Genomic DNA, 13,088 nt, shown 5'->3' with positions numbered 1-13,088 from the left:
AATCAACCATGTTTTACTTCTACATGATGACTGCAAAGTGTGTACAGGAGGAACAATTAATTGGATACAATCCCTGAACATAATATATTATGTCATAGTTCAAATGTGTTTTCTGGACTATATAAATGAATAAAACCATTTTTTTTTTTTTTTTTACAGCTTATAATTCCTATTACATCTGAATATATGTAGATAGACTGAACATTAATACATCCAAAGTACACATATATAGATGAAATTGAAAATAAGAACAAGTTAAGCATTAGTCTTATGGGCCCTACACACTCGGCGATGCGCCGCCGAGGTGCCCGACGGCCGATACGGCCGACGAGCAACCCGGCGGCGGGGGGGGCAGTGACGGGGGGAGTGAAGTTTCTTCACTCCCCCCGTCACCCGGCTGCATTGAAGTGCAGGCAAATATGGACGAGATCGTCCATATTGGCCTGCATGCACAGCCGACGGAAGATCAGCGATGAACGAGCGCGGGGCCGCGCATCGTTCATCGCTGGAGTCTCCACACTGAAAGATATGAACGAGTTCTCGTTCATTTATGAACGAGATCGTTCATATCTTTCAGAATATCGGCATGTGTGTAGGGCCTATTACTTATAATTAAATAAATCTGAAAAGTAATACAAACTGAAAATGCAAAAGCACTTTGCAGAGAAACCTAAAAAGGAGGAGTTAAGCCTTAGAACCGGGCATGTAACTGGCATTAAACATTTTGAATAAAAACTTTGGGCCTAATTCAGATCTTATCACAACAGCAAATTTGTTAGCTAATGGGCAAAACCACGTGCACTGGAGTGGGGGACACACACAGATATAACAGTTAGATTAGGGTGGATTATAATGTTTCTATGCAGGGTAAATACTGGTTGCTTTATTTTTACACGGCAATTTAGATTTCAGTTTGAACACACCCCACTCAAATCTAACTTTGCACATGTGATATCTGCCCTCCCCCCTGCAGTGCACATGGTTTTGCCCATTTGCAAACAAATTTGCTGCTGCGATCAGATCTGAATTAGGCCCCTTAGTAGAATAGGATTTTTTTAATAAGTCACGGTGCAATGCCTATACCAACAGCACATAGAATAAAATAAGAATTTACTTACCGATAATTCTATTTCTCGGAGTCCGTAGTGGATGCTGGGGTTCCTGAAAGGACCATGGGGAATAGCGGCTCCGCAGGAGACAGGGCACAAAAAGTAAAGCTTTAGGATCAGGTGGTGTGCACTGGCTCCTCCCCCTATGACCCTCCTCCAAGCCTCAGTTAGGATACTGTGCCCGGACGAGCGTACACAAGGAAGGATTTTGAATCCCGGGTAAGACTCATACCAGCCACACCAATCACACTGTACAACCTGTGATCTGAACCCAGTTAACAGTATGATAACAGCGGAGCCTCTGAAAAGATGGCTCACAACAATAATAACCCGATTTTTGTAACTATGTACAAGTATTGCAGATAATCCGCACTTGGGATGGGCGCCCAGCATCCACTACGGACTCCGAGAAATAGAATTATCGGTAAGTAAATTCTTATTTTCTCTATCGTCCTAGTGGATGCTGGGGTTCCTGAAAGGACCATGGGGATTATACCAAAGCTCCCAAACGGGCGGGAGAGTGCGGATGACTCTGCAGCACCGAATGAGAGAACTCCAGGTCCTCCTTAGCCAGGGTATCAAATTTGTAGAATTTAGCAAACGTGTTTGCCCCTGACCAAGTAGCTGCTCGGCAAAGTTGTAAAGCCGAGACCCCTCGGGCAGCCGCCCAAGATGAGCCCACCTTCCTTGTGGAATGGGCATTTACAGATTTTGGCTGTGGCAGGCCTGCCACAGAATGTGCAAGCTGAATTGTACTACAAATCCAACGAGCAATAGTCTGCTTAGAAGCAGGAGCACCCAGCTTTTTGGGTGCCTACAATATAAACAGCAAGTCAGACTTTCTGACTCCAGCCGTCCTGGAATTATATATATATATATATATATATATATATATATATATATATATATATATATATTTTCAGGGCCCTGACAACGTCTAGCAACTTGGAGTCCTCCAAGTCCCTAGTAGCCGCAGGCACCACAATAGGTTGTTTCAGGTGAAACGCTGACACCACCTTAGGAAGAAACTGGGGACGAGTCCGCAGATCTGCCCTGTCCGAATGGAAAATCAAATATGGGCTTTTGTAAGACAAAACCGCCAATTTTGACAATCGCCTGGCCGAGGCCAGGGCCAACAGCATGGTCACTTTCCATGTGAGATATTTCAAATCCACAGATTTGAGTGGTTCAAACCAATATGATTTGAGGAATCCCAACACTACGTTGAGATCCCACGGTGCCACTGGAGGCACACAAGGGCTGTATATGCAATACTCCCTTGACAACGTCTGGACTTCAGGAACTGAAGCCAATTCTTTCTGGAAGAAAATCTATAGGGCCGAAACTTGAACCTTAATGGACCCCAATTTGAGGCTCATAGACACTCCTGTTTGCAGGAAGTGCAGAAATCGACCTAGTTGAAATTTTTTCGTGGGGCCCTCCTGGCCTCACCCACGCAACATATTTTTACCACATGTGGTGATAACGTTGTGCGGTCACCTCCTTCCTGGCTTTGACCAGGGTAGGTATGACCTCTTCCGGAATGCCTTTTCCCTTAGGATCCGGCGTTCAAACCGCCATGCCGTCAAACGCAGTCGCGGTAAGTCTTGGAACAGACAAGGTCCCTGCTGGAGCAGGTCCTTTCTTAAATGCCGATGCCACGGTTCCTCTTGGAACAGACATGGTACTTGCTGAAAGCAAATCCCTTCTTAGCTCCCGAGGCCATTAGTCCTCTGTGAGCATCTCTTGAAGTTCCGGTTACCAAGTCCCTCTTGGCCAATCCGGAGCCACGAGTATAGTTCTTACTCCTCTATGTCTTATAATTCTCAATACCTTGGTTCTGAGAAGCAGAGAAGGGAACACATACACCGACTGTTACACCCACGGTGTTACCAGGACGTCCACAGCTATCGCTTGAAGGTCTCGTGACCTGGCGCAATACCTGTCCCATTTTTTTGTTCGGGCGGGACGCCATCATGTCCACCTTTGGTCTTTCCCAACGGTTCACAATCATGCGGAAAACTTCCCGATGAAGTTCCCACTCTCCCGGGTGGAGGTCGTGCCTGCTGAGGAAGTCTGCTTCCCAGTCGTCCACTCCCGGAATGAACACTGCTGACAGTGCTATCACATGATTTTCCGCCTAGCGAAAAATCCTTGCAGTTTTGTCACTGCCCTCCTGCTTCTTGTGCCACCCTTTCTGTTTACGTGGGCGACTGCCGTGATGTTATCCCACTGGATCAATACCGGCTGACCTTGAAGCAGAGGTCTTGCTAAGCTTAGAGCATTATAAATTTGTTCTTAGCTCCAGTATATTTATGTGGAGAGAATTCTCCAGACTTGATCACACTCCTTGTGTGACTGCTCCCCAGCCTCTCAGGCTGGCCTCCGTGGTCACGAGCATCCAATCCTGAATGCCGAATCTGCGGCCCTCTAGAAGATGAGCACTCTGTAATCACCACAGGAGAGACACCCTTGTCCTTGGATATAGGGTTATCCGCTGATGCATCTGAAGATGCGATCCGGACCATTTGTCCAGCAGATCCCACTGAAGAGTTCTTGCGTGAAATCTGCCAAATGGAAGCGCTTCGTAATAAGCCACCATTTTTACCAGGACTCTTGTGCAATGATGCACTGACACTTTTCCTGGTTTTAGGAGGATCCCGATTAGCTCGGATAACTCCCTGGCTTTCTCCTCTGGGAGAAACACCTTTTCCTGGACTGTGTCCAGAATCATCCCTAGGACCAGCAGACGTGTCGTCGGAACAACTGCGGTTTTGGAATATTTAGAATCCACCCGTGCTGTCGTAGAACTACTTGAGATAGTGCTACTCCGACCTCCAACTGTTCTCTGGACCTTGTTCTTATCAGGAGGTCGTCCATTTTCTTTGAAGACGAATCCTCCTTTCGGTCATTACCTTGGTAAGGACCCGGGGTGCCTTGGACAATCCAACGGCATCGTCTTGAAACTGATAGTGACAGTTCTGTACCACGAACCTGAGGTACCCTTGGTGAGAAAAGGCAAATTTTGGGACATGGAGGTAAGCATCCCTGATGTCCCAGGACACCATATAGTCCCCTTGTTCTTTGCTATCACTGCTCTGAGTGACTCCATCTGGATTTGAACCCTTGTAAGTGTTCAAATTTTTCAGATTTAGAATAGGTCTCACCTAGCCTTCAGTACCACCATATAGTGTGGAGTAATACCCCTTTCCTTGTTGTCGGAGGGGTAAATTTATTATCACCTGCTGGGAATACAGCTTGTGAATTGTTTTCAATACTGCCTCCCTGTCGGAGGGAGACATTGGTACAGCAGACTACAGGAACCTGCGAGGGGGGAAACCTCTCGACATTCCAATCTGTACCCCTTGGATACTACTTGTAGGATCCAGGGGTCCTGTACGGTCCCAGCGTCATGCTGAGAACTTGGTAGAAGCGGTGGAGGGCTTCTGTTCCTGGGAATGGGCTGCCTGCTGCAGTCTTCTTCCCTTTCCTCTATCCCTGGGCAGATATGACTCTTATAGGGACGAAAGGACTGAGGCTGAAAAGACGGTGTCTTTTTCTGCAGAGATGTGACTTAGGGTAAAAAACGGTAGATTTTCCAGCAGTTGCCCTGGCCACCAGGTCCCATGGACCGACCCCAAATAACTCCTCCCCTTTATACGGCAATACATCTTTGTGCCGTTTGGAATCTGCATCACCTGACCACTGTCGTGTCCATAAACATCTTCTTGCAGATATGGACATCGCATTTACTCTTGATGCCAGAGTGCAAATATCCCTCTGCGCATCTCGCATATATAGAAATGCATCCTTTAAATGCTCTATAGTCAATAAAATACTGTCCCTGTCAAAGGTATCAATATTTTTAGTCAGGGAATCCGACCAAGCCACCTCAGCTCTGCACATCCAGGCTGAGGCGATCGCTGGTCGCAGTATAACACCAGCATGTGTGTGTATACTTTTTAGGATATTTTTCAGCCTCCTATCAGCTGGCTCCTTAAGTACGGCCCTATCCATAGATGGTACCGCCACTTGTTCTGATAAGCGTGTGAGCGCCTTATCCACCCTGAGGGGTGTTTCCCACCGCGCCTTAACTTCTGTCGGGAAAGGGTATACCGCCAATAATTTTCTATCGGGGGAAACCCACGCATCATCACACACTTCATTTAATTTATCTGATTCAGGAAAAACTACAGGTAGTTTTTTCACCTCACACAATACCCTTTTTTGTGGTACTTGGAGTATCAGAAATATGTAACACCTCCTTCATTGCCCTTAACGTGTGGCCCTAAAAGAAAATACGTTTGTTTCTTCACCGTCGACACTGAAATCAGTGTCCGTGTCTGGGTCTGTGTCGACCGACTGAGGTAAATGGGCATTTTACAGCCCCTGACGGTGTTTGAGACGCCTGGACAGATACTAATTTGTTCGCCGGCCCTCTCATGTCGTCAACCGGCTTGCAGCGTGTTGACATTGTCACGTAATTTCCATAAATAAGCCATCCATTCCGGTGTCGACTCCCTAGAGAGTGACATCACCATTACAGGCAATTTGCTCCGCCTCCTCACCAACATCGGCCTCATACATGTCGACACACACGTACCGACATATAGCACACACACACAGGGAATGCTCTGATAGAGGACAGGACCCCACTAGCCCCTTGGGGAGACAGAGGGAGAGTTTGCCAGCACACACCAAAGCGCTATATTTTACAGGGATAGCCTTATAATAAGTGCTCCCTTATAGCTGCTTTTATAAAATCACAATTTCGCCAAATTTTGCCCCCCCTCTCTTGATTTAACCCTGTTTCTGTAGTGCAGTGCAGGGGAGAGCCTGGGAGCCTTCCTGACCAGCGGAACTGTGTGAGGAAATGGCGCTGTGTGCTGAGGAGATAGGCCCCACCCCCTTTTCGGCGGGCTCGTCTCCCGCTTAAAAATGGATTCTGGCAGGGGTTAAATATCTCCATATAGCCCCGGAGGCTATATGTGAGGTATTTTTTGCCAAAAAAAGGATTTTCATTGCTGCCCAGGGCGCCCCCCCCCAGCGCCCTGCACCCTCAGTGACTGCCGTGTGAAGTGTGCTGAGAGCAATGGCGCACAGCTGCAGTGCGCTACCTTAAGAAGACTGAGGAGTCTTCTGCCGCCGATTCTGGACCTTCTTCTCTTTTCAGCATCTGCAAGGGGGCCGGCGGCGAGGCTCCGGTGACCATCCAGGCTGTACCTGTGATCGTCCCTCTGGAGCTAATGTCCAGTAGCCAAAGAAGCCAATCCATCCTGCACGCAGGTGAGTTCACTTCTTCTCCCCTAAGTCCCTCGATGCAGTGATCCTGTTGCCAGCAGGACTCACTGTAAAATAAAAAACCTAAGCTAAACTTTTCTAAGCAGCTCTTTAGGAGAGCCACCTAGATTGCACCCTTCTCGGACGGGCACAAAAACCTAACTGAGGCTTGGAGGAGGGTCATAGGGGGAGGAGCCAGTGCACACCACCTGATCCTAAAGCTTTACTTTTTGTGCCCTGTCTCCTGCGGAGCCGCTATTCCCCATGGTCCTTTCAGGAACCCCAGCATCCACTAGGACAATAGAGAAAATAACATTTTTAAAAAGTGGTATTAAAACAACCCCCCCCCCCCCCCCAATTTGGTTTAAACCAGCCAACCCTATTTAGAAGTACCATTTCCACAGAATTTTTAATCACCATAATGTTTAGTACTTACGGGGCCCATAATTGTTGCTTGCCAATGAAACACTGCAAAGAAATAAAGAACATTTGAGTAAAAACGTGGGGAAAGAGGGGGGAGATTGCAAACAATTGAAGGACAACACAATATCTCATTTAAAGATGGGTTATATTTTGTATATTCAATTTTTACTAACGTTAGCACTAACTTTATCTAGTTATATTGGCGCTTCCTAATTCAGCCTATTGTAAAACACATGCAGCTAGTTAGAAGCCAATTCACCATCACTATGTCCAGAAAAACTACAAAAGTATGTCATTAAACAGAGCATGGGACAGCAAGGTCCAAGAGTCTGCCAAGCAGGACACTGAATTTCTACTGCATTGGCAAAAAAACAAAAAACAGAAAAATAATCTGAATGACTACAGAGGTTGGGCCACTGAAGCATAGCTGCTTCCACATACAATATAGTAAGAATTAGGGATTCTGTCCCAAAAATTATAGATCTCAATCTTGGGCTCTTTGAAATTGCAGTGCGCATGCACAGCACTCCGCTTACCTCTATACCACACCTCCCCCCAGGCAGGCTATGTGGCTGTGCGTGACTTCAGAGTAATGTTGCGCAGCCCAACCACCGCTGTCACTCACGCCGGAAGCCATCCTGAATGGGAGAGAAGTCTCTTCAAGTGGGTAGTAAGACTCCCCGTCCTCTGCTCCCACTGCCTCCTTCCTCACAGCCGGGGCCACCTCTAGTCACGCTGGCCAGAAGATGCACTGCCAGTAACCCACCAGAGTTACCACCGAGGTCTGTACACTATACCACGCCATCGGGGGAATACCTCAGGTGTTTTTGACCCCAATTGTCCATTGCCACCAATGAATGGTGTAGCTGCAGCATGGCTGGGAATATACACCACTGTCACCAATGTAAATAAAATATAACAGGGCACACCATACATTTCATATTATAATAAATAAGCCGTCACACAGGGAGAGCAGAGGTCTGCCTGCAGCTGCCGATTGCCTGAGCTGCTGCCTGTGAGCAGGTTTTTGTTCTTTTAATTCTGAACTTAACATTTAAAAATCACCCTCCCCGGGGCGTGGCCACGGCAGCACAGGAGTAGGAAGCAGATCCCGGGAGCTCCCTGGATTAAACATCCTCATGTAATATCCTGGCCCCTTTGGTGTGCCTGAATACCCTGCTTTTCTTCCCTACGCTGCAGGGCACCGGCAGGCGATTTCCCCGCTCTCCCCGGGGTCTGTACGGCCGAGGAGACATACTTCCGGATTTGCGGCCTATACCTCCTCCGGATCCCCGGCCTCAATTTTGGAGATTCCCGGCCCCACTGCTCTGGACTGCTGCTTCCAGTCATAGAGGGAACACTCTCACTTAAAGGCTGACTGATATGTAACTGGTGAGTGACTTCTACCTCCTGGGATCAAATTACACTTTGACTTCAGTTGCGGTCTTATTTTACATACTAAATAACTGCATCGCTCCTGCTCTCACCTATATTCTGGGACGCTGCCAGTACTTTCTTTTACATTTGCCTACTACTTTGGAGACCAGCTGCGGATGTGTTTCTGCTTATTACAACCCTAAAATTCACTCATTGCTGAAGTCTCCTTCTACGCTTTTGACCTGAGATTATACCGGAGTGTCTGTTACTACCTATTGTCCGTCATGGTTCGGGACGGCCAGCGCACGGCTGCGGCGAAGCTGGAGAAATTTGCCAGACAACCTAACCCACTAAACCAACGGGCCTCGCAGGCCGCTTCGCAGGGGGCCTCTCCGTCCCACTCCTACTCCCCATCTGCAACAGCTGCTGAATCCCCTAACACACCCGCAGCTCCATCTCTTCAACAAGTGCTGGAGGCAATAGCTGGATCGGAACAGCGTCTTTCAGATAAGATGGAGAAAGTGCAGTGTGATCTCTCACTGCTTCGGCAGGACGTCCAGCGCATACGAGAGAGAGTGGGAGAGGCAGAAACCCGTGTCTCGAATCTGGAGGATATGTGCGGTCCTATGAAACAATCTATTTCCACGGTAACCCAGCAAGTAACATCCCTTCAATCCAAATTACTAGACATGGAGGGTCGGCTGCGTAGAAATAATGTGCGATTTGTGGGCCTGCCGGAGAAGGAGGAGGGCTCCCAGCCTGAGGTCTTCCTGGAGTCATGGCTTAAGGAACTGTACGGCGCTGAATCCTTCACGGCACAGTTTACGGTGGAGCGTGCACACCGGATACCAACTTGTCCTCTACCTCCTGGCGCCCCTCCGCGCACCTTCATCGCCAAATTTCTGCATTATAAGGACCGTGACTCGGTCCTCCGGTTGGGACGCACAAAAGGCCCCCTTACCAGAAACGGGGTTACCGTGTCTGCTTTTCCTGATTTTGCCGCGGAAGTCCAGAAGGATCGAGCCCAGTTTATGCCTATCAAGAGGCGCCTCAGAGACCTGAACGTCTCCTACTCTATGCTATTCCCCTCCCGACTCCGGGTGGTAGCGGACGGGGAAACCAAATTCTTCAATTCCCCTAGAGAGGCGGCCCAATGGCTGGACAGATATGCTCCGGGAGCGCGCTAGATGGCCCCGGATTGAGGCCCTGCACTGTCTAATGATCGGTTGGGACCACCAGAGGCATCTACCCATTGTCCAGGGAGCCCCCCCTTGGCGTTGGTGGCTCAGGACTTTTCTCTCTTGATCGCTTGACTTTGGTTAAGGGTTTTGTTTAGTATTTAGCCCTTGAGAGATAGAAACGATAGTTTGGGATTTAAGTATGCCGAAGTTAGGGGTGGTATACGGGGAGGGGGGGGGAGAGATCAGCGAACAGCTTGTTGCTGTGCCTTACACAAGTTTTTTTCTTTCTATAGTTTGTTATTTTTCTCATGCTTAAATTTGTTTTGGAGTACATTCATTTTGATGTGGGAAGTATGTCTGATGCATTGGATACTGTCGATTAAGAATCAGGGATTGAGTAGTATAGCACTGTTATTACCCTCACTAACAATTTCCAGGAATATTCGCTGGACTGTATCTTTAGGTTACTACATAGAATATTACCAGATCTATGGCTAATTTGAAATTTCTGACATGGAATGTTTGAGGTTTAAATAATAAGAATTTACTTACCGATAATTCTATTTCTCATAGTCCGTAGTGGATGCTGGGACTCCGTCAGGACCATGGGGGATAGCGGGCTCCGCAGGAGACAGGGCACATCTAAATAAAGCTTTTAGGATCACATGGTGCGTACTGGCTCCTCCCCCTATGACCCTCCTCCAAGCCTCAGTTAGGTACTGTGCCCGGACGAGCGTACACAATAAGGAAGGATCTTGAATCCCGGGTAAGACTCATACCAGCCACACCAATCACACCGTACAACTTGTGATCTGAACCCAGTTAACAGTATGATAACAACAAATGAAGTAGCCTCTGAAAAGATGGCTCACAATAGTAATAACCCGATTTTTGTAACAATAACTATGTACAAACATTGCAGACAATCCGCACTTGGGATGGGCGCCCAGCATCCACTACGGACTATGAGAAATAGAATTATCGGTAAGTAAATTCTTATTTTCTCTAACGTCCTAGTGGATGCTGGGACTCCGTCAGGACCATGGGGATTATACCAAAGCTCCCAAACGGGCGGGAGAGTGCGGATGACTCTGCAGCACCGAATGAGAGAACTCCAGGTCCTCCTTAGCCAGAGTATCAAATTTGTAAAATTTTACAAACGTGTTCTCCCCTGACCACGTAGCTGCTCGGCAAAGTTGTAATGCCGAGACCCCTCGGGCAGCCGCCCAAGATGAGCCCACTTTCCTTGTGGAGTGGGCCTTTACAGATTTAGGCTGTGGCAGGCCTGCCACAGAATGTGCAAATTGGATTGTGCTACAGATCCAACGTGCAATCGTCTGTTTAGACGCAGGAGCACCCATCTTGTTGGGTGCATACAATATAAACAACGAGTCAGATTTTCTGACTTCAGCTGTCCTTGAAATATATATTTTTAATGCTGACAACGTCCAGTAACTTGGAGTCCTCCAAGTCGCTAGTAGCCGCAGGCACCACAATAGGCTGGTTCAAATGAAAAGCCGAAACCACCTTAGGGAGAAAATGAGGACGTGTCCGCAGTTCTGCCCTGTCCGAATGGAAAATCAGATATGGGCTTTTGTACGATAAAGCCGCCAACTCTGAAACTCTCCTGGCTGAAGCCAGGGCCAATAACATGGTTACCTTCCATGTAAGGTATTTTAAATCTACCGATTTTAGAGGCTCAAACCAATGAGATTTGAGAAAATTCAAAACTACGTTCAAATCCCACGGTGCCACTGGAGGCACCATTGGGGGTTGTATATGTAGTACACCTTTGACAAAAGTTTGTACTTCAGGAACTGACGCCAATTCCTTCTGGAAGAAGATTGATAAGGCCGAAATTTGAACTTTAATGGACCCTAATTTTAGGCCCATAGACAATCCTGCTTGCAGGAAATGTAAGAATCGACCCAATTGAAATTCTTCCGTTGGGGCCTTTTTGGCCTCACACCACGCAACATATTTTCGCCAAATGCGGTGATAATGTTGTACAGTCACTTCCTTCCTAGCCTTCATCAAGGTAGGAATAACTTCCTCTGGAATGCCCTTTTCTTTTAGAATCCGGCGTTCAACCGCCATGCCGTCAAACGCAGACGCGGTAAGTCTTGGAACATACAAGGTCCCTGCTGAAGCAGATCCCTTCTTAGAGGTAGAGGCCACGGATCCTCCGTGAGCATCTCTTGAAGTTCCGGATACCAAGTTCTTCTTGGCCAGTCCGGAGCCACTAGTATTGTTCTTACTCCCCTTTTCCGTATAATTCTCAGTACCTTTGGTATGAGAGGCAGAGGAGGGAACACATACACTGACTGGTATACCCACGGTGTTACCAGAGCGTCCACAGCTATTGCCTGAGGGTCTCTTGACCTGGCGCAATATCTGTCCAATTTTTTGTTGAGGCGAGACGCCATCATGTCCACCTTTGGTTTTTCCCAACGGTTCACAATCATGTGGAAGACTTCTGGATGGAGTCCCCACTCTCCCGGGTGAAGGTCGTGTCTGCTGAGGCAATCTGCTTCCCAGTTGTCCACTCCCGGGATGAACACTGCTGACAGTGCTATGACATGATTTTCCGCCTAGCGCAGAATCCTTGCCGCTTCTGTCATTGCTCTTCTGCTTCTCGTGCCGCCTTGTCGGTTTACGTGGGCGACTGCCGTGATGTTGTCCGACTGGATCAACACCGGCTGACCCTGAAGCAGCGGTTTTGCCAGGCTTAGAGCATTGTAGATCGCTCTTAGCTCCAGTATATTTATGTGAAGGGACGTCTCCAGGTTTGACCACACGCCCTGGAAGTTCCTTCCCTGTGTGACTGCTCCCCAGCCTCGTAGGCTGGCATCCGTAGTCACCAGGACCCAGTCCTGTATGCCGAATCTGCGGCCCTCTAACAGATGGGCACTCTGCAACCACCACAGGAGAGACAACCTTGTTCTTGGTGACAGTGTTATCCGCTGATGCATGTGCAGATGCGATCCGGACCATTTGTCCAGCAGATCCCACTGAAATGTTCGTGCATGGAATCTGCCAAATGGAATTGCTTCGTAAGAAGCCACCATCTTTCCCAGGACTCTTGTGCATTGATGTACTGACACAGTTCCTGGTTTTAGGAGGTTCCTGACAAGTTCGGATAACTCCCTTGCTTTCTCCTCCGGGAGAAACACCTTTTTCTGAACCGTGTCCAGAATCATTCCCAGGAACAGCAGACGTGTTGTCGGGGTCAATTGAGATTTTGGAAGATTCAGAATCCACCCGTGTTGCTGAAGCACTACCTGGGTTAGTGCTACACCGACTTCCAGCTGTTCTCTGGACTTTGCCCTTATCAGGAGATCGTCCAAGTAAGGGATAATTAATACGCCTTTTCTTCGTAGAAGAACCATCATTTCGGTCATTACCTTGGTAAAGACCCGAGGAGCCGTGGACAAACCAAACGGCAGCGTTTGAAACTGATAATGACAGTCTTGTATCACGAACCTGAGATACCCTTGGTGTGAGGGGTAAATTGGGACATGCAGATAAGCATCTTTTATGTCCAGGGACACCATGAAGTCCCCTTCCTCCAGATTCGCTATCACTGCTCTGAGTGACTCCATCTTGAACTTGAATTTTTGTATGTACAGGTTCAAGGATTTCAGGTTTAGAATAGGTTTTACCGAACCGTCTGGCTTCGGTACCACAAATAGTGTGGAATAATACCCCTTTCCCTGTT

The 13,088-nt window shown here is 47.9% G+C and overlaps 1 protein-coding gene across 1 annotated transcript in view; it reads right to left on the bottom strand.

Annotated features, from left to right (window-relative positions):
* UBE2D3 (ubiquitin conjugating enzyme E2 D3) overlaps nucleotides 1-13,088 on the bottom strand; it is a 226,674-nt gene that overhangs the window by 102,867 nt on the left and 110,719 nt on the right. Inside the window, exon 3 of the mRNA XM_063918271.1 lies at nucleotides 6,826-6,857. Within this exon, the coding sequence (XP_063774341.1) occupies nucleotides 6,826-6,857 (32 nt within the window). The remainder of the gene's footprint in view (nucleotides 1-6,825; nucleotides 6,858-13,088) is intronic.

Source organism: Pseudophryne corroboree, chromosome 1 (genome assembly GCF_028390025.1).
Source record: "Pseudophryne corroboree isolate aPseCor3 chromosome 1, aPseCor3.hap2, whole genome shotgun sequence".
In the NCBI taxonomy this organism is placed as follows: Eukaryota; Metazoa; Chordata; class Amphibia; order Anura; family Myobatrachidae; genus Pseudophryne; species Pseudophryne corroboree.
The sequence above is the reverse complement of the archived record's forward strand: the minus strand, read 5'-3'. Positions and strand labels throughout refer to the sequence as shown.